Here is a 25,284-nt window from a genome sequence, read left to right as displayed (position 1 = left end):
TGTCTCTCCCGAGACTTTTCGCATTACGTGTCCTATCTGCAGGGAGGTGTCGGGCCTCTGGGCAGCAACCTTTCAGCTGCCTGTGTTGTGTTCCTGTTCTTCACAGTGTCCCTGTTCCAGGTGTTTTATTTGCTTGCTTTGAAAAAGTAACATTGCAAAACTGTTCCATCAGAGCTAAAAATACGCAGATAAAGAGGATGAAGAAGCATCACTCAACTATTTAGCCTGCTAGAAAACAGAGTTTTTTAAGTGCTGCATTAGACCTTTGTATCCACTAAAGTGCCCTTCACCAACTATCTGCACATTACTAAAATAGTTCACACTTTTTTATGGTCAGATTCAGCTGCTCTTACTTGAGCTGAGAAGAACCATATGCTTCAGGTAACCTCTCTAAAGCAGTTGCCAGTGGGAATACTTTTGTAAATGCTCACCAATGTGAGCAGAGGTTACACAATCTCACCCATGGTGAATAATAATGTCAAAGAGCCATTAACAGTGCGGAGTGACAAAGTGTGGAGAGATCCATCAGCTCATCCTGTGTTTAATGAAACAGAAATGAACATCGTATTGCCCTTGTTTTCTGTCAGATTTTCCAGGTCTCCATGAGGCTTATTAATCTTAGGGTGTAATGGAAAATGTGTTGCTATGTTACATACTACAGCAGCCTTTGCGCTCGAAGGATTGAAGGCATTATTAGTCTTTGTCTTATTTACATACTGTACTTGGGTGCGTGCTACCATCGCTGCACTTAGAGCACAGTGGAGAGTGCAGTTATAAAATGTTTGTGGATTTCTGAAGTGTGTACTAATGCATGTGACCAGATGGCTGCATGGTAAGTCATTTTAACCTGAAGTAATGATCAGAAGCCCTCTTCTGAGAAACACTGACAACACACGCTACAGACCTTGGAAATTTACTGTTATGAAAAATGCAAAATAGGAAGAGTTGCTTGATAACCACATTTCAGTGCACCCCAAAATGCATGTTTCCACATTGCTGAAAGAGAACTTTCAGGCTCTCAGAAACAAGAATGGGTAAATGGTATTATTGTCAGATACTGATTTCAATAAGTGTATCATAAACTTTCTCTATTAGTTTTATTTTTTAAATTTAAGGGCCACCTTCAAATAAGCTCCAGCAAAACCAATGTTTTGTTTACACTTGAAATCTAGTTACTGTCATTCTCTGTTAGCTAGAAAAAAAAAAAATAGGAAAGCTCTTATTCCTGTTAGGAAATCCCTAGCTTCCAGGGACAGATGAATAATCCAAGCTGGACCATATGATGATACTGTCATCTAGTAGATGCCATTGCAGTGAGATTCTTGTGCCTTATTTTCAGCGTGTATGGCCCATTACACTTATGAGGATCTTTGTACAGATTCAGTTTCCCTAGGGACGAGAATTGCAAAATGATGCTTCTGATAGTCAGAAGGTATATCACGTCTGAATAATATTTTATATTTTAATAATAATAGGGTTATAAGGTTCTTTTAATTTTGTTTAAAGAGTTAATAATCCAGTGACAGTGCAGCTTTTTTGACACATGCAGCTTTGGAGATTTGTGAGAATAAACAGAAATATTGTGTGTTTACTAGAAGCACTGGCAGTATTTGCCTTACTTATATACACTATGTAAGCAACATTTTTCTCTTTTTTTTGCCTTTTATTTTACAGCAGACTTTGTTTATCAGCAAGGTATGTGTTGATACAAGTTTCATAAAGAATTAGCTGTGTTTGGACATTGCAGCAGTACTTCTCAAACGTTTCCGAAGTCGTTTAGGTTTGGTTAGAGCCTGCCCAAGGCTTCCCAACAGTGCACACAAAAACCAAGGCTGCGAGCTCCTTTTCTTCTGCCGCAGTGAAAGACAGGTACAGAGAAGGGCTCGGGCTGGGCTGAGACTGGCAGAGTACTGGGCTTGCTTGCTCCTGCTGATCTGGGATTGGGATGGGAGAGGAGCTGTCGGTAGCAACAGATACGTGCTGGGATCTCCACCAAGTCTCCCTGCCCAATGTATCCACCGTCACGTCACCAAGTGCCTCTGTCCCACGTATCCTCGTGCAACGTCAGCGGTAACGGCGACCGGCTTCCGAGTGCTGCAGATCGGTGGCAGAAGCGAAGTTTCGGTGGCCTCAGCTGGCTGCTGCCGTATGCGGTTGTGTCGTTTGCCTGTGCCCGGCGTTGGCCAGGATGCTACTTCTGCAGAATGGCTTATTTTTTTTTTCTGCCTGGAGTTCTGCTCCTTTCTTTTAGCAGGCAGTACAATTATGAAGTAATTTGCATAACATTTACACTTTGCCAAATTTTGAAAATTGCCACCTTTGAAAAGGAATTGCTGCCATTCACAGTGCCACACTGATTAATCACAATTAAGGACAAAATACAGTGCTTTTATTAAGCTTCCAGTGAGCAGGAAAATTAGCACTTCCTGAAGTGATGAGAATAATTCCATTAGTGAGAATTCCCATTTAAAATGTGGTACTGTTGTGCTATTTTAGAAATAATTTTCACACTTTTGAAAATGTTCTTATAGTTGTATGCAAGTCGCCTAAAAGTACATTGCTGCTACATTTGCATACTGACAGCATCCTGTTAGGAGTTAATTACATGGTTTTTTCATAATATTTTCCTGATGTGGCTCCAGATTGGACAAATGCTGATGTGGTGCCATCACAGTTTGAAAGATATTTTACTGGAAGTCATTTATAGGGCCAAATCTCAGACTAAAAAATTGTCATTATAGAATTTCTAAGTTTTTGGGTCTTCTTTGCAGCTTCCTCAACCTGTACCTATTTTGACTAGAAGGGGTGTTAATGCAGGCTCGCATATAACGGCTACAGGACAGTGCAACTCTTCCCTTCACCAGTGCTAGAAGTAACTGATGGCAAGGCTTTTACAGCAAGCGAGTGTATTTAAAGAAAGATAGTAAATTATTCTAGTGTGGAAGGAACCCCCATATTTTTAGTGACCCTAGAACTGTTTGCACATCAGAGGTAGGTTGTCAGATAAATACTCCCAGGTTACTGACGGGACAGGGAATCGCTTTCGTTCTCTTGTCACACTGACTGTTCAGTTATTCCTTACAAAACTGAATACAGAATGACATCTTAGCTGCTATCTCAAGTTCACAACTTCTGTCTTGCAGCCTACCTCTCCCAGAAAAGTCTCTAAATGTCTGTGCCAAAATAGCGTTTTAGCAATAGGACTGCATTTTGTCCTGTTTTATCTGGTATGGAGTAATTACTAATTGAGAAATAAAGTAAGTGAGAGTGACCCTTTTGGCTGGTGATTGTGGCTTTTACCTGGGAAGTGGGCCACTGGGGTTTCAGTACCTGCTTCAGCGAAACTTTAATTACTTACCGAAAGTGGAATAGTATCAAGGAGAGAAGTGAGTGGCCCTCAGCCACCGCATAGCTATCAACCAGAGACAGGCGATGCGTTCCAATCCCCCCAGGCAGAGAAGGGAATTAAACCAGGTTACTCCCACATCACAAGTAAGAGGAAGATGCCTCTTTGACAGAATTGTGAATCTAACCTTGTTTTCTGCTGCTTTTCTATACGAGAGCCAAACCCAGAATGTTTTGTTGTGAATTATGTAGTATTTTTTTTTCTGACAAATTAAACATTATCAGGGAAATTTATTTCATCATTTAAAAAAAAAGTTCAGGGTTTTAAAAAAGTTGGTTTATGAGAATCAACATTTTATTTGATTTTCTTGTATCAGCTAAAAGAAGCTCAGTATACTTCTAATCTTGCCCGTGAATTTAGGTATAGGTAGTTTGTACTATATAATTTATATTCTGTGCAACACTAACACACCACATTACTTAATATGTAAATTTATTTATAAATATGCACACATATATAGTATGTGTTTATATTATTTTAGATTTATGTAAAATATATCAAAGTCTTGTTACAATAAATTCCATAAAATTACTAGCAGATTTCTGTTGAACTGTGGCCAGATGTAGCCACCTCTTAGGAGTTTCCTTTTTCTTCATCATTGTCTCTATGCTGCTTAGTGTTAAAAACCTAGGTTTTCTCCCTTCTTCTTTAAAAAAAAGAACATTATCATAATTTGTTTGAAATAATGCATTTAAGTTATCAATATGTGATATATTCCAGCACTCATAAAAGTAAGATTTCTAGATAAACACCAATAGAAATATTTTTAACAATATTAAAAAAAAAATCAATTTTCATAAGGTTACGTCTTTTTACTTCTCCATATATACAAAGACTATATTAAAAGAGAGATTAAATGTTACTCTGCAGAGTAAAATGCAAACAGAAAATTATTTTTCATTTTTCAGTGCAAGCAATGGATTATCATTTATTTATGAGACTTTTTTTAATCTAGAATATATGGAAATCTTTTCTTGAAGCACAGTGTAATATTGAATTGGGAATGTTGTCTGACAGTTTGCTTCTTACAGTTGCATAGAATGATTCTACTGTATGAATTTTTTAAACAGGCTTCAATATACTCTGCGTTTGAAAGGGAGGAAGTAATCAGAGTAATCTTGAAGAATCTTACAAATGCACCTCCTCTGTCCCTTCCTTCTTCAAACAAACTTCTGCAGAAAAGACCAGGCTATAGCAAATTTTAACATCAAGGGAAATGTCCGGGTATTTTTCACTCGTCCCAGTATGTATCTGCATGCAAGAGTTCATTGCTGTGGCCAAAACACATACTGACTCACTCATTTCTAATTCTTTTTCATTCTCCTAGCGGCATTATTCTAACATAATCAGTACAGAAGGCCGGATTTTAATCAGTGTGAATCTGGTGGTAAATGGGTCCAGCGTTTAAAGGGTTTATTACTTTTTGTCTGAGAATGTATAGTAGACGTCAAGTTAAAAAGCTGTTTTATCCCCCCAAAGTTTCTATGCCCCAGGATAGCACTATATTTCTTTTGCGATTGGGTATAAATGCCCTTGTTGTTGGAGGAAATTATCTTAAGAGCCACTGAGGTAGCTGTGCTTGTCCAGTATTTCAAGTCCATAGGTGCATAATTGGAAGGATCCTTAACAAGTCTTGTTAAAAAGCCTATCCAGCTGTCATAGCAGATTTGTGGCTGCTATGAAACATATCTTGGAAACTATAGTTTGTATCAGAGACCAGAGGTCAGCCAGTTGCATTTGTTTTCCTAAAAACCCTAGTGTAGAACAGACCCTGTGAAATGTGGACAGGTAGTCAAAATGAAGGACAGAACAAAAGATGCAAAAATAATGTCTTTATTATGAATAAAATGATGTACAACAATATGCCTTATAATTCAACATTTTTGGTATTCATAAATTATAGTGACAGAAAAATGTAATGCTAACTTACTCATTTAGGTTGATACGAATTTTGCATTAAAATGCTTACAGTTTTTATACATTAAAAGAGTCCTTAGGGAGAAATGAAGCCAATTAAGGAGAAGTAAAGACCCGTGTGTCTTTCTGTATGTATACCTTCATCTAAATGCAGTTGTATAAACAATAGAAATTCAAGGCGTTTATGCACCAATTGCTTTTTCCTTTCCCTTCTTCAACAATTACCTGTATACTAGTGATTATAATTTGAGTATCCTAAGGAGAAAATAACTTATCTTTTTTGCTGCAGAGAAATATTGTGACAGAAAACAGTTTTCTCTGAATTTGTTTAATGCTTAATACCGTGGTGGCCAGGTAATGAACAAAGTATTTTGTATTAATTTCAAGCAGACGCTCTGCTTTCATCTTCAGCTTTCTATTGTATTCCATTGTACTGAACTCAGGAATCTGTTCTGCCAGTCCCTGTTCTCCGTTAGTATTTTTATGTTGTTTGTGTCACTGGAGCAACTAGAAGTTGGATTCGGGACGAGATCCTAAATCAGTGAGAATATAGAGAACTTCTTACTGCAAGGAATATGAGAAAATGCCTTATATAGGGAATAAAAGCTTTTACATGTTGAATCTAAAATTCCTGGGGAAGCTGATTTTCACGTAGGTTCCATGTAAGCCAGTTTCTGCCTTCCAACCACGGCCAATGCCACACGCTTCAAAAACAGGAGAGTGTAATGTAATCTACATCCTTGTCTTCATTTCTTCTAGAGTGTAACTTAAGCCGTAAAGCGTGAGGTAACAGTAAGTATGAGAATTGGGTCTGCTGAGCTAAATCACGTTCGATAAGCATAATGGCTTTACAGGAAGGAGACATGGTGTCTCTCAAGGTTCCTCTGCGCTGGTGAGATCCTACTCCTGTCTCCTGCAGCCCGCTGCGGGTCGATGAAGGGACACGATGCTCTGGCTTTGCCGCGGCTCGTTGCCTTTGCAGAGCTGACCTGGCAGCCACCTGGCACTGACAGGCAGCAGCCGGCTGGCCCCGAACCAAGCAGGAGCGCGCGCCGCGCTCGGGGTTGTGTTGCAGTACTGCAAAAGGCGGAGGTGCCGTTCCTTTACCCTTCCCACGTACGCTGCTGTCGTGGCACGCTGGCTGGTGCAAGTAGTTAGTCTGTAGAGCTTTGTAAGAAACGCGGGGCTGAAGGTTTTGCAGCGTCTACGCGTACGTTGTATCAGGCTGGTTTTCGGGTTTTGTCTGAAGAAACCGCCAAAACTGAACCGAGCTGGTTTTTGACAGCTCTGCTGTGACCTCATCACGACCGTGTTGTTTTACCGTTGCAGGAGATGACAAAATTCGGAGTTTGGATTGCATGTTCGAAAGAACGAGTCTGCAAAAATCAACCTTACTTAAGAAACCAGATCAATTTTAGAAAGAGTCTAATAGCAGAAGTCACAGTATGTTAAAACGTAGGTAATTATGGAAGTCCTTCTAATGTTCAAGTTGGGCATTTAATATAAACACATCTTGGTACATTTGGCATTCTAGTCATAGTAAGAAAGAGCTGTTTGTAAAAAGTTACATCTGGTCATCTGAACTAATTGCTAAAATGACACTACATTAATTGGATAATTAAAGATTGCGAACATGTGGCTATTGTATTCCTTGGGCATTAAGCCAACAATTTCCGTGGCTGGGAAAATGTCTGTTAACACAGTTCACAATTCATCTGCTGTATCCTTTTTCATAGAAATAAATAAGCAACATGGGTCTTAAATTTAGATTAGAAAAACTTGTAACTGTTGTTTTTAAATTGAATTTTAAAGCACATTTATGATTTCCATTGTGTTTATGTTTTAACACTTTTGAACGTTGGCAGCTTTGATTTTTTTAGCATCCATCTCACAAATTAATAGTATTGATTTTTGTTTTAGATTTATTGTTAGCATTTTGGAAAGTGTTCTGTAATTGTAGATACTTTGTAACATGAGACCTAGTGCTCCCTGGTTTATTTTGAAGAGGGTGAGTGTTGGCACACAGTTTGGAGAACTTTGTAATAGCGGTAAATTGTTGTGCTTTACCTTTACTTATCAAGGTTATTTGTCAGAAAAATTATGTCTGATAGGTAGGATTCGTTTCACTGGGTGACAGACTAACGTCACAAATCCCTGTAGCAACTAGTCACATTTTTTTTGGTGTGTGTGTTTGTGAAGTTTTGGTTATAATTTTTCTTGTTCTTAATTTGAAAGTAAAATCTGAGGTCTCACAATGACCTTAAAGTGACTGACCCCTAAATCTAATCACTCCAGACTCCTTTGAAAATTGACAAATATGTCAAATTTACCTTTGACTATCAAAACATTTTAAAAATATTTCATTTGCTAGAAGCAGTAATAATTCTTAAGTTAGTCGTTATTGTTCCAGTGTGATTTGGTCTCACTGCTTTGTTGATATCCATACTGTGAATTTATAGCAATATAATCTTCTTCTCATGTTATTCTGAATTATCAATTTTGTAAGAGTAAAAAAATTCAGTTTTACATTCTGGATGAGCAACTTATTGATTGGTTTACTCTGAGCAAAATGGCCACAAATAGTCAATACATGGTCAAAAGGGTGTCAGAGCCATATAAAAAATAGATCTATATTTTTTATTTGTATGTTTGTTGACTTACATATGCTTGCTTTCTTTTTGCTTTTCTATTTTTTGTTTGTAAGTCAGTTGTAACAATTATTTTAATGACAGGAATGCAGAGTCACTGAGGAGAAAGAAATATAGGAATACTTCTTATCCAAACAAATAATCATAATTACACTTCGTCTGTATGCACTGCTTTTCACCAGAAAAAAAGTATCATGCTTCCAAATTTTCACTAGGTTCAAATAAAAATTATCATTAGGAAATATGGTTGCCTATATTATTGTTTCCCCTGGATCGGATTTTTTTTTTCTACAAAAGTTCTACAGCAACGTGTATTGTACACCTGTGTCTGTGTTCATATCCAAACCAATAGAGAGGTAGTCTCATGTTTGTGTCAAAACCACTGCGGTATCATTTACACTCCAACCATATTATTGTCTGCTATATCACCGCAGTGATGTCAAGATGACTAACGAACTAACAAAGATAAACTTGTCCAGACAAAAGCATAAGAGACACTCTTATGAGTTACCTGAAAATGCAAATTGCAACCAGAAAGGTCAAGGGAAAAGAAGGTATTTCTGTAGAGGGATTTCCATGCAAATGTTGTTGGATGCTGCTACCCGAGTACTTTGTGTTTGGAATGAGAAATTGTGTTGAATCATTTGTCTAAGCAATTGGTGTTGCATTAGAGATCAGTTGATTGAGGTATAGAGTGTATTTTACTCTTTGTTATGAAAACTATCAAGACACTTCAAGAAAGAAAAACCTTTGCGGTGTGTTCATGGGTGTATCTGAATGACTGATGACAGATACAATGTACTTTGCAAAAAAAAAAAAATCATATTTACTCAGATACCTAAATTTTATTAGAGTAAAAAAGCCCAAAGTGTTGGCAAACAGTAGCAGTACCTAGTGCTATGAAAGAGCACAAAACGCTAACTTTGCATGTGGCCTGAACAATATATGCTGTGGCATGCTCATTTCTAGTAAGCGAAGAGGGACCGGTTATGCTTTTGAGTAAAGCTGTTACCAGATTTTGAGTGTCATTCATCACCATTTTGAATAATGGTCTATTCACTCACATCTTCTAGAGTGGAAGGGATAAGGAAGAAAAGTGAGGATTCCCTGTGATAATCAAGGAAGTCTGTAGAAACCTAGAAGGCAGAGGGAAATTGGTATATGTTTTTGTTTTCCGATTAAGGCGTCTCTTCGGTTTCAGCACTGAAGTGTGGTCTGAAATTTGTCTTGCACTGGTGAAGCTCCATCTCTAAGCAACGTGTACAGCACAGAGGGTCGTTGTGCACAACAGCACATGTGTGTGATGCACGTTTTGTAAGTCTAAATGTTTCAAATACTTTATCTGTTTGCCACCGCTCGAATGCAATTCAGCAGCTGACCCAGCAAGGGGAGCTGTAGATTAGTGTGGACAGTTCTGTGGCTTCATAAACCAGAAATTCTCAAATAAGAGCACTTTCTTGAGGATCTATCTGTTTCACTAAATTTCTGAATTTTCACAGTAATTTCAAGGGAGGCTTCCATAAAATACTTGACTGCAGGTTGTGTGAGAGAGCTGTTTATTCTCTCCCAGCCCACCCACCCTTCCCCCCAAATTAAAATGTTTATAAAGCTGTGCTGGTTTTGTCTAATATTAAAACAGCATCAATATCTCTGTGTGTGATATCACTTCATCTGGTCCTGGATAATCTGGTACAGGAGTCAATGAACTTAATGCAGTATTGGTAATCCAAAAGGGTTTGAGTTAAGTGTTTTTGACATGCAGAATCAAGAGTCAAGGGCAAAGCAGACTTTAAATATTCCTTCAGCACAGTCTGGTAGGGATGTAATTGAATACCTCAGGTAAAGCATCTTATCAGAACTAAAGCTGGTTAGTGTCTCATCACCAAACAGGGAGGTGCTGTGTGTCTTCTCCACACAAGTGCTCTTTTGACATTGTTGAAAGTCCTTTGAGGTCTCCGTTCACACTGGAAATTCTGTCAGGAATGCATTTGCACATTATAGGATAAATTCTACTTCATCCAGGTTGCTCCATGGCGTGGTTGTCATTCTAGCGTTTTAGTAGTTAATGCCAAAGCAGCTAAAGGATTATGAGAAGTTGCACAAAAAGGAATCAGGAAAGGAATAAATATTGCATGTTTGTGCTGTTAATGTGATATAAATCCTCATAGTAAAATACAGAAATGTTTCCACTCAGACTAGAATTATAGATCATATGTTCCTTTAAGAGGCATACGGAGAGAATATAGTGAAAAGACATGTATCAGGAGACTGAACTGCCAGAAATTTTCTATCACAATCTATCTCTGGGGTTGCAAAGAATTGTGCAGAGGAAGAAGTCTGAGCATAAACAATGTGTTCAAATATCTGTGAACAGACGAAGTTTTATGACTCTGATTTTGCTAAGTCTTAAAGCTGCATTATGGGTATTGTGATACTTGATATTTTTGTTAAACAGCAGCTCCTGTAGCCATACAGTTCGGGGTAATTCTCAATGGAAAAAAAAGGCCCTCCCACCTGTGAATGTGGATAGTATCTTGAACAGGTAGAAGGCTCAGGCACAGTATTCAAATAGCAAGAGTTCAGAAGAGATATGGAGATTTTACACTCTGATTTGTATTTTTTTGGTTTCATTACTAAGCATATTGACAGAAGAAGGCATTGTCATTTGGTCCTTTAATCTGCATTTTTTCCTTCATTAGTGGTAATCCTTAAGACTTCAGTGTGCATTTTGTTAAAGCAGAACTTGCTAGGGCGTTACTTATTTTTTTCCATCTATAAAATACTTCCTTATTTTGGGAGAGATGCAAAATACTTATAGATTTGAATCAAAATTTTGCTATTATTACATGATGAAAAGATCCCATTTGGATTCATTTTAAGTCCTCATTTGAATTTGAAATGTAAGAATTGTTAGAGAAGGAGAGGATTTTGATATCACATTGATCTAAATCTGTCTCTGTGTTTCACTGAGTTGCTCTGGATTGGTAGGGATACTGTTAAAATGTATTGCTAGACCAGGAGCCATCTTGTTTCCATAGTGGATAATCATAGGAAAGATAATTGTACTCCACAACATGTTGTTAGTTGTGCTTTACTGATGGAGCTACATCAGTGCTATTGAGTCTCTGTCAGTGGAGATGTTGGTTTGTGAGACAAATTTATGCACAAAAATGTGAGGAATTAAGGTTTTCATTTTTTCTTTCAGGAACCATAATTCCAATTTCTATTCTTCTTTCTAATATCCTTAGTAAAAGCAAAAGCAAGAAAGTTCAGATTACTTCCACGGTTCCTCAGTGTGGCTCCTGTGGAATCTGGAACCCCAATTTTTCAGGTCGAATGTTTTATTCAGAATGGTGATTTTTACGTGAATGAGTTGTGTGTCTTCGTTAAAATTAAGGTTATTCCCCTCCCCCCCCCCCCCAAGAAAAAAAAAAAAAAGAAAAAAAGAAACAGCTAATTCCCGTAAGCATTATCTATTGAGACATTTACTTGGAGAGATACAATTTCTAGGATTCTGGGGGCACTTAGAGGCTGAAGAAAGAAGACTCTCAGGACTGTGAAATGCAGGACCTTCTCCTGTTTGAAATGATAAAATATCCAAAGTGGGTGAGTGTTTAAAACTTAGAAATATTTTTTAGTGTTTCAAAAAGGGTACAAGCAATATTGTGATTAACTCTGCTTTAATTATAAGACAACATGAGCTATGGGGCCAAATGGTCACCACAGTTGGTAGGAGGCTTGTGTGGGGTACTTCTTACAGAAGAATTCTGTCAACTTAAAGAGGAGCCTCATTTCACTATGGTTTGATTTGTATCCGTTTGGTACCCGCTTTTCCTCCCTTGTTCTAAAAAGGAACAAGATCTGATTTTAAAGGCAGAACACAAGAACTGAAAACAACCACATAAAGTGACTCACTGTCTCCCTTTGTCTCTCTCCCCCCAGTGACCCCAAGGATGTTTTGCCATTTAGAAAACTTTTAATGACATCTCTCTCGTTTCATTTACACTCACCACAGTGTGAGCTCCTTGTCCCCCTCCTCCACTACCACAGCTTGCTCACAGAACGGGAGGCATGCTTTTAAAATTATGATTTCTTTATTGTGGTTGTTGTTTTGAGTTTCAGTTATTATCTCTTTCAGTACTTTCCCCTTTTTTATTTGTGTGTGCTAAATGTTTAAATGATATATTTTTCAGGAACATAAAATCAAAGAAGAAAAGTTCCTTGTAGCAAGAGCTGTATTTCACAGTAGTATAGTATATAAAGCAGTTAAAAATAATATCCTTAACAACTAGTATTCACGGAAAATGCAGTAGATGTGTTTTAGAAATAAATATGCTCAATTTTCAGTTACCAGACTGATTCCTGAGGATGGTGAATCATTCTGTAGAAGCATTTATTGCAGAGCTCAACCATACTGTATCACTTACAAGTCTGGCAAGATGGAAAAAATACAACTCTCAAATGAACAAATCTCAAGCCAGTAATATTCACCTTTTTTCATTTTCCTTTCCATTCATAATTGATTCTAAACTTATGTGAATCTTTCAAAATAACTGTCTTATTGATTGGGAACAAACTATAAAATGTCATTATAAGAGTCATTCATTTTTTCTCTCTGATTACTGTAAACAGACACTGATCAGGCAAAATGCTGTTTTTTCCTTTCATATATTGTGTGATTTGTACCTATTATGTATGGAAAACAGCATGAGGAAAATGTCACAGATAGAGAAGGGCATTTATCAGGGAAGATATCTTGTGTTTATACAGCTTAAGATCAAGGATTTTATATTTATGCAAAAGGCAGGGCACTTCTTGGTCTATGCTGTGTTACAAAACTTCTGCCAAAGCCTTTCTCATACAAGTGTAAAATATTCTAAAATATGGGAACTCACTGCTGTCAGGAGCCACTCAAATCATTAAGTTTCTGTCTTCTATGTGCATTTACATGCATCATCTTAAATAAGGTACAATTCCTGTCTAGAAATGACTATTTCCAAAAGATATGAACCAGTTTTTATAGGTGAGTGGTGCACACACACACTGCTAATAAAAATATACCTGAAGAAGTGTTAAAGCAGCTTACATTTTTCACTCCTTTGGTAATTAAAGGTCCATTCTACAGCCATCCATTTTCCACACTTAAACTTTTGTATGCTTGAAGAGGCGTTCTTTGATATGCCTCTGAATGATGGATTTTCAGAATGAGGAGACCTGAAAAGTTTGTGCTCTATGTCACTATAGGAATGAAACCAGTAAATTTAGAAGATACAGTAAGAAAGCTTGTGTTTGTTGGCAAACTGTTACTCTGACTAAATCATCAGTGTGATTCGTGTGTAGGTGTATGTGAAAATTCCCAGAGGTAATACTGAAGAATTATTAGAAGAGCTGTTTTTCAATAAACTACCCAATGCAGTTGTACGCATTCCTGGCAAACTGCAGAGATGCTTGAATTCCTTTGGATACATGCATGTCTGGAAAGTACTCAGAAAGATGTGGTATGCTGCCTGCAGTAAGCCAAGTGAGAAATGGTTTCCTGGAAGTAGCAACAGTTGTTGTCTTTACTGTGAATTTCGGTTGGTTTTTTGTCATGAGGCATGCCACTTCTAACTTTTTAGCAGGTACATTAATTCTCTCTAAGTTTCTAACACTAAGGACTCTTCCGTGGCGAGGAGCTTTGGAGCAGTAAAAGCTGCTGGCTTAAACAACTTCCTTTCTATAAATCGACTGGGTGTGAAGAACAATGTCCAATCTCTTAACTGATTTGTAAACCAGTTGTTTTTACTCCCTCCTCTTTAATTTCAGTAGTAACAAGTAAGCCTCCTTAGTTCTCTTGCACTTGGTTCCTGCTGCACCACAGCCAGTAATTGGAACTGCTTTTTATTAAAGATACTCTTGGTGGAATCAGCTAGGGAAGCCAAATAAAAAAATAAATGGAAAATATAAAATGAAAGCAAGTAGTGCAGAATTTTCAGTGTTAGTTATTGATTTCCTTGATTGTGAGCACACAGGAACGCTGACACTCAGTGTACCTAATTGTGATTTTATTGACTATCATTTCTACCTTGTTTATACTGCCAGGGTCTGTTGGTCACTGTGACTGATGGTTTTCACTCATTCCAAGTCTTGCAGCTCTGACCAAATATTCCTTTGTTCTTTCTCTTCATTTTTTTCTTAATACAACATCCGTGCCTGTTCACATTTTGTGTATACCTTGACCACTGCTAAAGTGGAAAATAAAAGCCTTGTAGCAATTCCTTAGACTCTAGAGGGACATCTGTTTTTAAAAAAAGTTGATCTTCATTCCTGGGAAAATTCGGCGAGTCACTTGCTGAAATCCTATCTTAAACGCGCAGATAAAACAAGAGGTAATTGGATATTAGGTGTCAGTAACAACAGATGACTGTGGTGAACATAGGTACTGATAATTTTAGTGTTTCCTCAGTTTATACTACTTATTTTTGGTTTATAGGTAATATGTGAAGTATTTTTCATGCTTTGCCCAATCCGATTACCTGTGTAATGAGCAGCCGCCACAAGTTACAGAACATGGCACCAGTTCCCCATGTTAGCAACATCTTGAGTCTACTTAATTTATAAATTTCCCAGGACGAGACCAAGGTACCAAATCTAGAGACAGTGCTTAGCCTGTAAATAGGGCTGGTCTTCTATGGAAGTTTTAAGATGAGAAGAAACAGGGAAGAGGCATAGGGACAGGCAACATTACAAATTTTCAGGCATGGATGCCAGAGTAAGGTTCAGGAGATACGTGTATGCTTGGGTGAGCGGGAATCACGGTGGGTGCCCCCCATGCCTCTGCAACAGCCCAGTCTTCTCACCGGCCTCTTGCTGGGATGCCTCCCCTGGAAATGCTCTCCTGTCTCTGCACTTGCAGAGGTGGAAGAGATGTATAGAAATAGTGCAGTGGTCTATGGTTTTGTCTCTCTTTCCAGTACGATTTGTGGTACTTCCCTGACCCAGGGCTGTTCAGTGTCTGTCTTCTTCCCAAAACAGATCCTGACACTGTAACATGCTCCCATGGAGAGAGGAGATGATAGGAGAGATGTCTATCTTCACGCATCTATGTGAGAAGAAAAATCTATTGTATGAACAGATCCTTTCCAAGGTCTTCTACTACCCACTGATCCTGCTGTGGGGGAATTAGGAACCTTGGCATATATCACTCCTTTTTTAATCTAGTTACGTTGTAACAAAAAAAAACCCCAAACAAACAAAAAAGGAGTGGTGAACAATTTACTTTTTAAATAACACAAGCACCATAAGTCAAAAATATTCATGTTTCTCCTCTAGTAATTTTAATTTTCACATTTTTCTGGTGTATCGTATGGCAAGATGTCATTAAGAGTTTTATGGTAATGAATTGCATTAGCCTTACAGACTATTTTTACTAGCCTTTTTTACTGTCACCTTTGCTACATAAGCCTAATTTTATGTTATTGCAATGATGTTCCATGGAGTGTTCAAATAATCGATAACAGTACAAGGGTTGTTCCATTGGGATCACATTATATGAGTTTATAATGTACAATATCTGCTTTGATGTATACATGTAGTGTTTGCTGTTTTTCCCTCTCTTCTTAAATACAGAAATTTCTAGTTGTGTTTATTCCCCTCGTCAGCATACTTTATCATATCAAAGCCTTTACAGACAGTGTAGAACTACTGAGTTATGTTTGGGTCATGTTTTCCAGTGTGCCCTTTAATACTGTAGCTTTAGAAATGCAATTTTCAGCCTCTGCTTATTAGAATATGATAAAGTATTCCTGGTCTATGTCCAGCTCCACTAATCTCCAGACTACACTTCATGAATTAGGCATGAAGATTTTAGTCAATGTGCTTTCAAAGACCAATGTTTAGGGAATCATGGATTTTCTACAAGCTAAGGGAGAAATCTATAATAGGAAGAACTGATTTTCAAACATCATATTCTGTAGAAGAAATGACCAGTTCTGGCTTGGAAACAGAAAACATTTCCTTTTAGAATACTCAAGAACTGGTTAAAAATGTGTTGTAGGTTTTAACTTATAAAAGGAGTAGCTTTTTAAAATGCGCTGTAAGTGCTGTATAGTGTATAGAGGCTCATACATATTAGATACCACGTAGACACCTCCTGAAGTGTGGGTTAAAAAACAAGTCACACTAAAGTTGAATCAGTTTAGTGGTATTAACCTACTCACTGATGGACGTTTGTCTGCTTTACCTGTGTGCCGTTTATATGCAGCAGATCCTGCTGTTGGTGAGTTCTGACACAGGGAAAGTGGAGGTGGTGTAAGTTGGAACATATAAACAGAGTTTAAATTCTGTCCCGCTGCTTTAATCGCTGAAGGCTAAGTCCAAATTAAATGAAGTCATACAGAAAAATACACAAATATGCATTCATAATACCATCCAGTCTGACCCCCAGGTGTCCACTTGTGACCTTAATTATCTTTTGTTTCTCGGTAAGACTCATCATCTTGATTTTTGTGGAATATAGGCTCAAAGATGATTCATGAGCTAGTCATCTTGAGGAAGACCTGTAAGCAATCACTCAGACTTGAGAGAACTATAAACAATATTGACCTCACTGGGAAATGTCACCTGTTGGCATACTACATAGCTTGACTTTAATCTTGATTTTTTTTAAGAGAAGGGGGGGTATCAGGGCAGTATTAGTTCAGTCAGAGTCACTTTTTAATGCAAAAGACTAGTGCAACTATGTTAAGTCAAACTTTGCAGTGTTGCCATAGACATCTCCTAGAGTGTAACGTGTAACCCTTGTCTTAGGAAACTGCAGCACCATTACACAGTCCTATAGTGGATATATTTCTTGCAAAGCAACTAGTTATGGAGTAAATGAGAAGGTACCCTTTCAGTTTGTTTGGCATTGGTCTATACTAATGAGTGTTGATAGTGTCTAGCACCTTGTAGTTGCTACTGAAATTATACCAAGAATTAATAAACAGTGATGTTTGGTCATTGAAGAATTAAAGGACAGTTGTAACTTATTTGGATGCAAATGGGAGCCTTTCTGCCTGAAGGAGATGGCCATGCGTAATGAATCCCATCATCCCTGTCCCCTTCTCCCCAGACAGAGTTGTGAGATGGAGGGGGGAGGGTATGTCTGTGTGTTCACATGAGTGTTTTTAATAGTCATTTCTCCATCTCGCTTCTAGAGTATGAAGTCATTCTACCAAAAGCAGTGTTTTTCCCACTTTTGGTAAATCATAAATAATATGAGATGCTGACATTGCTTTGTTTACTTGTGGTTTTTTAAATTTTTGTTGTGTTTCTTGGAAGGGAAGAATTTTTCCATCCTGTGAGGCAGATGTGTGTGTAGTAGTATTTCCTACCTGTAATAACTTATTGCATGTACATATGTGCACGTACCATATATCCACCTCCACTACCCATGTGATATGCTTATCTAGGACAAAAAGATTAAATGCTGGCTTTTATGTTGTTCTTTTCCAATATATTCAATAAATTATCTCTGGTAAAAATGATTCTTAACCACACATTATATAGTTGAGGGTGATCCCAGGAAACACAGAAATCTGTGTCTCAGATTTGCAGGCTATTGACTACATTGGTAATTCTTTAGGTCGGAGTAGCAGACAGCATCACACAAGAGCTTTGTGCTCTTTTTCAGCACAACAGCATCCGTAAAAGGAAAATGAGACCCGTAGCTGAATATAAACTATGCCAAATGTTGAAAGCCAACTTGCATCCTTCTGTATTCCCTATAAAGTCAAGCAGAACGATAAGCAGGATAGTAGTAATCAGTGTTAGCTCTGGCTAGTGACTGTCAGAAATGTGGTCGAAAACTGCCAACAAGCCACAGGTTGTGGAAATTTCTTTCTGTAGCTTGCAGCTACAGATGATGAATGCTGGGAAACAGGCACCCCTGAAATTTACTTTAGCAGTCAAGCATCCACATGGAACAGAGTATCTGGAAAAAGTTTGCTGTTGGTGGAATGAGTTCCATTGCATCCTGCCTGCACGTATGCCCTGCATGAATCAGAAACCAAATCCCATCCTCTCGTTCTACCACTTCCCTGTACATTGCAGCCAGGAATCAGCCAGCCCAGAGGTTGTAGTATAGGCCCTTCCTTGACGTCTGTGTAATCAGGGAGCAGGGAAAAGTAGAGCAGTAAATAGAAATCCTCAATTAATTACACAGACTTCATAATGCAAAAGTGTGTAATAGTTTAATGTAAAGCAAGGGGATGCATTAATACCCCAATAAGAATAGAATGAAAAAATTTTGATGAAAATTGCAAACCGGAATAGCAATCAGCACCAGTTCTTTCTTTGGAAAGAACAAAAGATTGAGGTAGCTATATAATCATGGTTTCATTAACTGATTGTTTAAATTATTTTCTCTGTGGAAAAGTAGAGACAGGTGAGATTAATTCTAGGAGTATTACACTATGCAGATCTCAGCTCTTGAGTACACTGCTGTGTTTAAAATGCCGTGCTGTGCTTTGCTGTGTCATCCCGTTGTTTTGTTAGAAAAAACATTCCATGTTTCACTTTGCTATATAAATTTGCAGCGTCAGCCAAACATTGGTTAAGACATAGAGAGGGAGCCTATTAGGAGGCTGTCTTTCAGACACTGGGAAATTTAGAATTTTAGTTTTACATTGTATCATGAAAGTTGGTGCTATTTTGTAAAGCTTGTTATTAACTTGAGAACCCGTTTCTAAAATGTGCACAAATAACGTGTTAGCATAGGTGGAAGGTTATGAGGGTCTATTTCTATTTCTTCAACGACAATGAAAAACTCATAAAGTAGTCATCTGCTAGTCTTTGACTTCCTTACGGTCCTTTCAATATTCTTGGGAAAACAGAAGGAACAGATATACCTAAATTTTTAGATGTTATGTTATGAAATAAATGGTTGAGGCACTTGGAGCTACAGAGAAGCATCTCATGATTTTCAGAACAAAATTCAAGCAGCCCAGGAAGGTAAACCACTGCACTGCACACACCCTTTTGAAAGTACCAGGAGGCCCATAGCTTCCTTTTCAAGTTTCTAAACACCTTTGAAAATGTAGTCAGTGATGACTAAAACCTAAGTCTGATAAGAGCCTAATTCCTAATTTAAAAATTAAGTTCCCGAAATCTTACCAAATTTCAGTGGTATTTACACTTCCAACTGCCTGACTCACTTTTGAAAATGAGGTACGTGCTTCTGAGCTGCACATTTTTCTAACAGCACCTTCTTAGCCTGGGCTTGCATTTGCCCCGAGGGGAATGGCAAGGAGGGAGAACAGGGATTCCTTGTTCTAGATTTCCCAAACTGAAGTATTATTTGTTGACCTAAATTGCGCATACAATTTACCTGCCTAATGTTGAAACCTGATTCATGCATATGTAACTGGAGTAAATATTCATGCATGAGATTGTTTTGACAGGGTTTTTTGAATGATACATTAGGTGTGCTAAGGTTCCTCATTGAGTTTTACTATATGGTCTTAAATGATCACCTAAACTATCTCCGTGTAACATTTTTAGCCCTTCAAGGGCCATTGCTTCCTATCCATTTTTAAATCTTTTTTGGGCACACTATAGATGCTGTTAATAAAACTGCATTTTTCAATGGGTTATAGAGATTAGAATCTCAGATTACTCTAGTTTTTCTCTCTATATTACAGGAAGTTTCTGTGGTGTATGGTTGGCAAATGTTGACATTGTTTTGTCTTTTCCTGCATTTGTGGGCAATAATGGATTGAAGAGCATCTTATGGCTTTTTATTTTGCCAAAATCCATACGGGTTAGACATATGCCTATAATTCACATTTTTATAACTATCATTAGAACTCTTGCTGATGATTAATAGACTGAAACTTCTAGGACTGGGTCTTGAAAGGTTCTTATCTAGAAATCTTTATGGAAGGACAAATAATAAATTGCTTTATAACATTTATATTTATACCAAGTATTTAATGTCCTCATCTGTTTTCTGACTGAAATGGGATAGTAATTGTAAGACTACAGGAAGAATACAGAGGCAAAACTGTAATCCTGCTAAAGGGAAGGGGGAGTTGGTCACTACTGGGCCATCAGCCCTGTGTATTTGGAGACAGTGAACTAGTACTAGTGCTGTCAACATGTCAGATTTTCAGCAGTAGTTGAGCATCCCATCCTTATCTTCAAAGGAGGGGATTCAGAATACCTGTAGATCAAGGTAGTTATTTTTATCCTTAGTACAAAATTTATTATTAAACTTCTACGTTACCTGAATTATCATATGCATTTTTACTTGGTTTGTTTTCCATTCGGTCCTATTGGTTGTTACAGAAGCCTTGTTATATTCCCTCATCTTCTTCTTAACAATTCTCTGGATAAGCCTGAGATTCCTACCTCCCTGCTGTAGTGCTGTAATGATATGCTGCTTTCAGGATCTTAGCCCAAACCAGCATATCTTATTCTAGGTCCAGAACCAATGTGAAATGAGTTTTTTACACCAGCATTTGGGGGTTTTTATGATTTAAAGTAATTGTTTTCTTTGGCATGAAAATACAAAATGACCGTCAAACAACAGCCAAGTACAGTTTAGTGGGAGAAGAAGCTGAAGCAAGCAAATTTATGACAGAAAGAATATTGAAACTGGATTGGCAGCCCTGGTTTTCCCTTATGGCAATTATTAAAATAGTTTTCAGGGTACACCTTAGTTATAGAATATATTCTTAAACTTATCTTTCAAAGGTCAGATGTACAATAATGTAAAGGTGTGATCTGATACCCGAAAAGGTTTTGGGGGAGCTAAGTCTTTGCTAGGAGGTGCATATGAGTCTTGGCTCTGAAATATTCACTAAATTTAACATTGTTTGCCAAGCTAATAACATGCTAATTGTCTGGTCAGATCCTTTATAATGTGAAAATTATGATCCAGTTAACATTATGGTATGACTACACGGGGATAAATAAAACCTGTCATTTTTCTGTATTAAATTTAATCTAAATACAGTGCTTCTGTAGTATTTATACGATATTGAGTTTTACCTTTTTATCTCTGATAAACGCTGTTGAATCACAATTATTTTGGATCACCACTCCAAAAACTCTGCTGTGCTTATGGTTGTTTTGTCCTGTCTGTCCCTCACCAAGTCTTCAACTCCCTGTTATCACAAGAAAAACTTCCTTCTTTTTTAAAGCAGGTATTTTTTGTCATCAATCCTGTTTGATTCAGTCCTACACCAGTTTGATCAAGCCACATATCCTCTCACTAGGATCAATTTTAACCATGAAGTATAGATTGAAATATCTGTGTGTGTCAATTTGACAAAGAGAACAGAGGAGATATCTTTACTAGAACTGTATTACAGTTGACAGATTCCTCCCCCCACCTTCGGGTATTGACTGAGCATGTGGGGGATCAGGCATTGCTTCAGCTACAGTCTGGCTTTGCCGTAGCATTCCTGGTGTGTAAGAGTGTCATCTTCTCCCATGGACCAGCTGGGTATATACACTTTAAGTTTGTGTTTCTTATTTGGAAAATGTGCATTTTAAGAGGCAATGGAAAGAGTCGGAAGCAGAGCTGAGCTAACAAACTGGCAAGGATAGATGCTTGGTAGGAAGAAACACATCCCATGTGCAAGTGAAAAGCCTGTCCTCATTGAATTGCCCTTTATACTGCAGAAGCCTCTAAATACGTTGGGGGACAGCGCTGGGAACAGCTCACATGGTATATGGACTTCCTCAATGGAAAGATCTCTGCGTGATACTGGCAGAGCTTTTGCAGGTCAGAGCTTCCACATGTCAGGCTTTCTAAAACTGTCAGTGTCGTTGTCTTTGTCAAACAAAATGCAGCACCATCCCTCTCTGCTAAGAGATGACAGGAGGGGAAATTTTTTTTTCTTAGTTGCAATTTAGAAGCATGAGGTGAAGCAAAAAGACTATGAGATTCCAAATCTGGAGACAGGAAGCATATAGCTAGAAATAAAACTCGGGGTGGGGGGAATTCTATCTAATATGTAAGTGGGGCCCCATTTGTATATAGATTTCCAGTAGTGTTGTACTTTAGGTAGCAGACAAAAGGGGAAAAAAATGGAGAAAATAAGGTATTCCCTCAGTGAGAAAGCATGAGGAAAAGCCTGGCTTGGAATATTCCTGACACTTCAGTTTAGTTGTTAGTCCACTGTGATTTAGGACCAAGGGTTATGGTGGTGATTTCCTCTTTGGTATGTAAAATTAGGACTCTGTTTCATCTGTGTAGGAACCCATACCTCAAAATTACAATCTGCTGTTAAGATTATTCTTACTTAAAAGGAAAATTACTTTAATTACAGTATATTGGCTTACTAGACCAGTTTTATCTATAAATCTGTTTTCAGCAATACAATATCCAGTCATCTTTATCAAGGCTTTATTCTGTAAATCAAGTTCTTTTTCTGTTATGGGCTTTATAATAACAGTACATGACCTGCACTGGCAACAGCTTACTAAAAAATAGGCTAAATGTATCTTAAAGCTCAGATGCAAAAGGTAAAAAAATATTCACACAAGCGTATTTCATCTTGCAAATGAACAAAGCTCATTTGACAGAGTCAAAAACTATGAGCATTCCTATGGTTCATTTGTATCTAAATCCTGAAATTGTGAATATGGATTTCAGCCTTGCTATGTACCAACAAGGGCAAAAGCAACAATACACCTTTCTTATATAAACTTCTAAAAGGCTGAATTATTGAATGTAGTGCAGGTGATATGCTCGTATCATGAAATATGACTTATGGGTTTAAATCTATTTTTAGATTTCAATATTTTTACCATAACTGCATGAGTCATTCATTCTTGACCATATGTGGTAACCATAAAAGCCATGAGAGTCTGACTCTATGACTCTGAAAAGACACGGGTAGCACAATTAGCAAATGACTCCTAGCAATTGGACAATTTCTCTTGATGGAGAAAAATGATCCGCAATATTTTCAGCCCAGAAATAAATAGAATGCAGTTTGCTATCAAGTTATATAGCAGAAGCAAGTGAAAAAGGATTGTGAAAGTTTCCTAAACTATGGCTATGCTGAATATACTGACAGAACTAAGCAAACATGAAGTCACCCTAATTACTGATGAGCAAAGGGATGTTTTCCACTGAATTTCCTCCCCCCTCTTTTTTTTTCTTTTAATGCAGGATGCTATTGTTGTAGTTCAGAAAGCCCCGGGCAGCTTAGAAATCAGGCAAAAAATCAATAGCCCACTTGTTGAAGATAAGTGAATTAGCTTGTGTTGAATGTAACTGAGTACCTGAACACTTCAGTGAGCAGCCTTTGTTTTGTGAGAAAGGAGATTTGTAAGGTTTCTCTTCTGAGGGCTGTGGTGGTGCACATCTCAGATTAATCACGCTGAGTAAGAGGGAGTCGACCACTTACATAGGGACATAATTTGTGAATTTTCTTTCTTTCTGTCTTGTTCCTATCTGCTCACCATAGCTCACCATGCTGAGCAGATTTCCACATATTTTAAAGCTGATGATGAATCTCAAAGGAGAAGTTTAGTGAACAATAACAAAGGGGACCAGAATAAATAGTACTATACAGCGGTTTGCCATGGGCCAAATTCAAAATTTCTTTCCCACTCTACGCAGGCCTGGGATCTCTTTCCTTTCACAGACATGACGTCTCTGGGAAGCTCACCTTACATGTCTATGCACTGAGAGAAGAAATGCTTCTGTCCAGTGTGGTCAGACCATTTCTAATTCCCATATCCAGAGACAGCAAGCCTCTTTCCTGCTCCAAAGGACTCCTACTGGCCGCTGCTGACATAGAGGACGGGGCAGTGCCCAGCTCCTGGCTAGCTGCTCTGCTCCGCACTACAGCCTGAGAAAGAGCTCAAATCTCTTCCCACTGAAACCACTTTGCCACCGACTTCTGTGTTAATCGTACCTGTCACTAAGATGATGTTGTCCTAGTCAAGCTGTTTCTGAGTCTCTGGCCTGCCTCCAGAAGCAGAAGAGAAATACAAAAATGTTCTTATCCCAACCTTACAACTTTCTGATCCTCGAGCGAGTTGCCAACTCAGCCTTAACAAGACAGGGTAGTGGGAGGACTCCTTGAAGTGCTCCCTGGACATCGATAGCCCTGGGGGCCATATGAGCAGCAGGGGATGGCCTCACCTTTTGTTGACAACTCATGTAATCTCTTTGTGAATAATCAGTTAGAGAGATCTGAAGGCAGTCACGTGGGATGTATTCTTGCTAGGACGTCGGCAGCCCCAGTGCTGAGGAGGAGGCCCAGCCAGTCAGACCCATCTCTGATCCATCGTTTTCCCATCCCATCCTGTACTCTCTGAGCAGGTCAAAATCATCCTGCTCAACTTCAGAGAGTTAATAGCAGAATTGTCACCTGGGCACTTTAAACAGGGGGTTAGAGGAGTTTAGATCTCAAACCAGTTGACTTTTATTCATTTTTTTATGTTACATATTTGGTGTCAATCTCACGAGCTTTTAAGACATCCCTCATGGCTTTTAGCTGCAGGGGTGGCCAGGCAGACTTACCAGTTCTGGCAGTTGGTTATTTTTGAAAGCAATAACCTACTGCTTCACTGCTTTAGGCAGTGATCTACCTCATCCAAGCATCCTGAAATGCAGGAACTTTTTTATACCTACACTCAACAACCATGTAAGCAGAGGGTCCAATGCACAAACGACGATTAACCTACTCTTTTCAGGCCTGACCGTGTTGACAGGTCTGGCAATGCTGGTGATACATCACCTTGGCCCATTTCCCTTAGTCATGCCATCAGGGCTGGGAAGCAAAACTTTTAAATGTTGTCCATGCTGGCTTGGTTTCAGCTAAATAAATCAGGTCTGCAGTTCCTCCTACGTGGTACAAAGGAGGAACCCTTAAACAGTTTCTGAAGAGTAAAGCTGGTTTTTGCTAGTTTAGCATTCCTTAGCTGTGGGAGTTTTGACAGCCTGAGACTTTAGCCAGGCCCCGTTCTGGTATCAGCTGGTATCAGAAACACGAAGCTCTCTTCGGTGATGATGTCTGGGAAGCGTTTCAGATGTGGCCTGCCCTGCGGTGTGCATCTCTCGGCAGCAGCACAGGTCGGGGCAGGAGGTGAGCCTCACCCCCTCTCTGTCTCCTATCTTCTGTTCGCTTTTGCGGCAAGCCCGGCAGCTCAGGTTGGGCACCTGTAGGTACATGTTCATGCATTCCCGCCGGCTGTAGAGACTAAGTAGGATTTCTCCTGTAATTACTTCTCCCAGCTGCTGGGGACACTGTGGCATCAGGTATGACAGTATCCAGGATGCCTTGTTGCCTTCCCATCCTGCTTGTCTTACGGTTTTCCTGAAGCTGG

The 25,284-nt window shown here is 38.5% G+C and overlaps 1 protein-coding gene across 7 annotated transcripts in view; it reads left to right on the top strand.

Annotated features, from left to right (window-relative positions):
• The window catches only part of WWOX (WW domain containing oxidoreductase), a 548,624-nt gene that overhangs the window by 209,033 nt on the left and 314,307 nt on the right, over positions 1-25,284 (top strand). The window contains exon 9 of one of the 7 annotated variants that reach the window (XM_030024230.2): positions 1,675-1,743. The exons of the other annotated variants lie outside the window; for them this stretch is intronic. Within the exon in view, the coding sequence (XP_029880090.1) occupies positions 1,675-1,728 (54 nt within the window). The 3' untranslated portion in view covers positions 1,729-1,743. Of the gene's footprint in view, positions 1-1,674; positions 1,744-25,284 lie in introns of those variants that run through there. 7 annotated transcript variants of the gene reach the window in all.

The sequence above is a fragment of the Aquila chrysaetos genome, chromosome 9, assembly GCF_900496995.4.
Source record: "Aquila chrysaetos chrysaetos chromosome 9, bAquChr1.4, whole genome shotgun sequence".
Taxonomy (NCBI): domain Eukaryota; kingdom Metazoa; phylum Chordata; class Aves; order Accipitriformes; family Accipitridae; genus Aquila; species Aquila chrysaetos.
The sequence above is the reverse complement of the archived record's forward strand: the minus strand, read 5'-3'. Positions and strand labels throughout refer to the sequence as shown.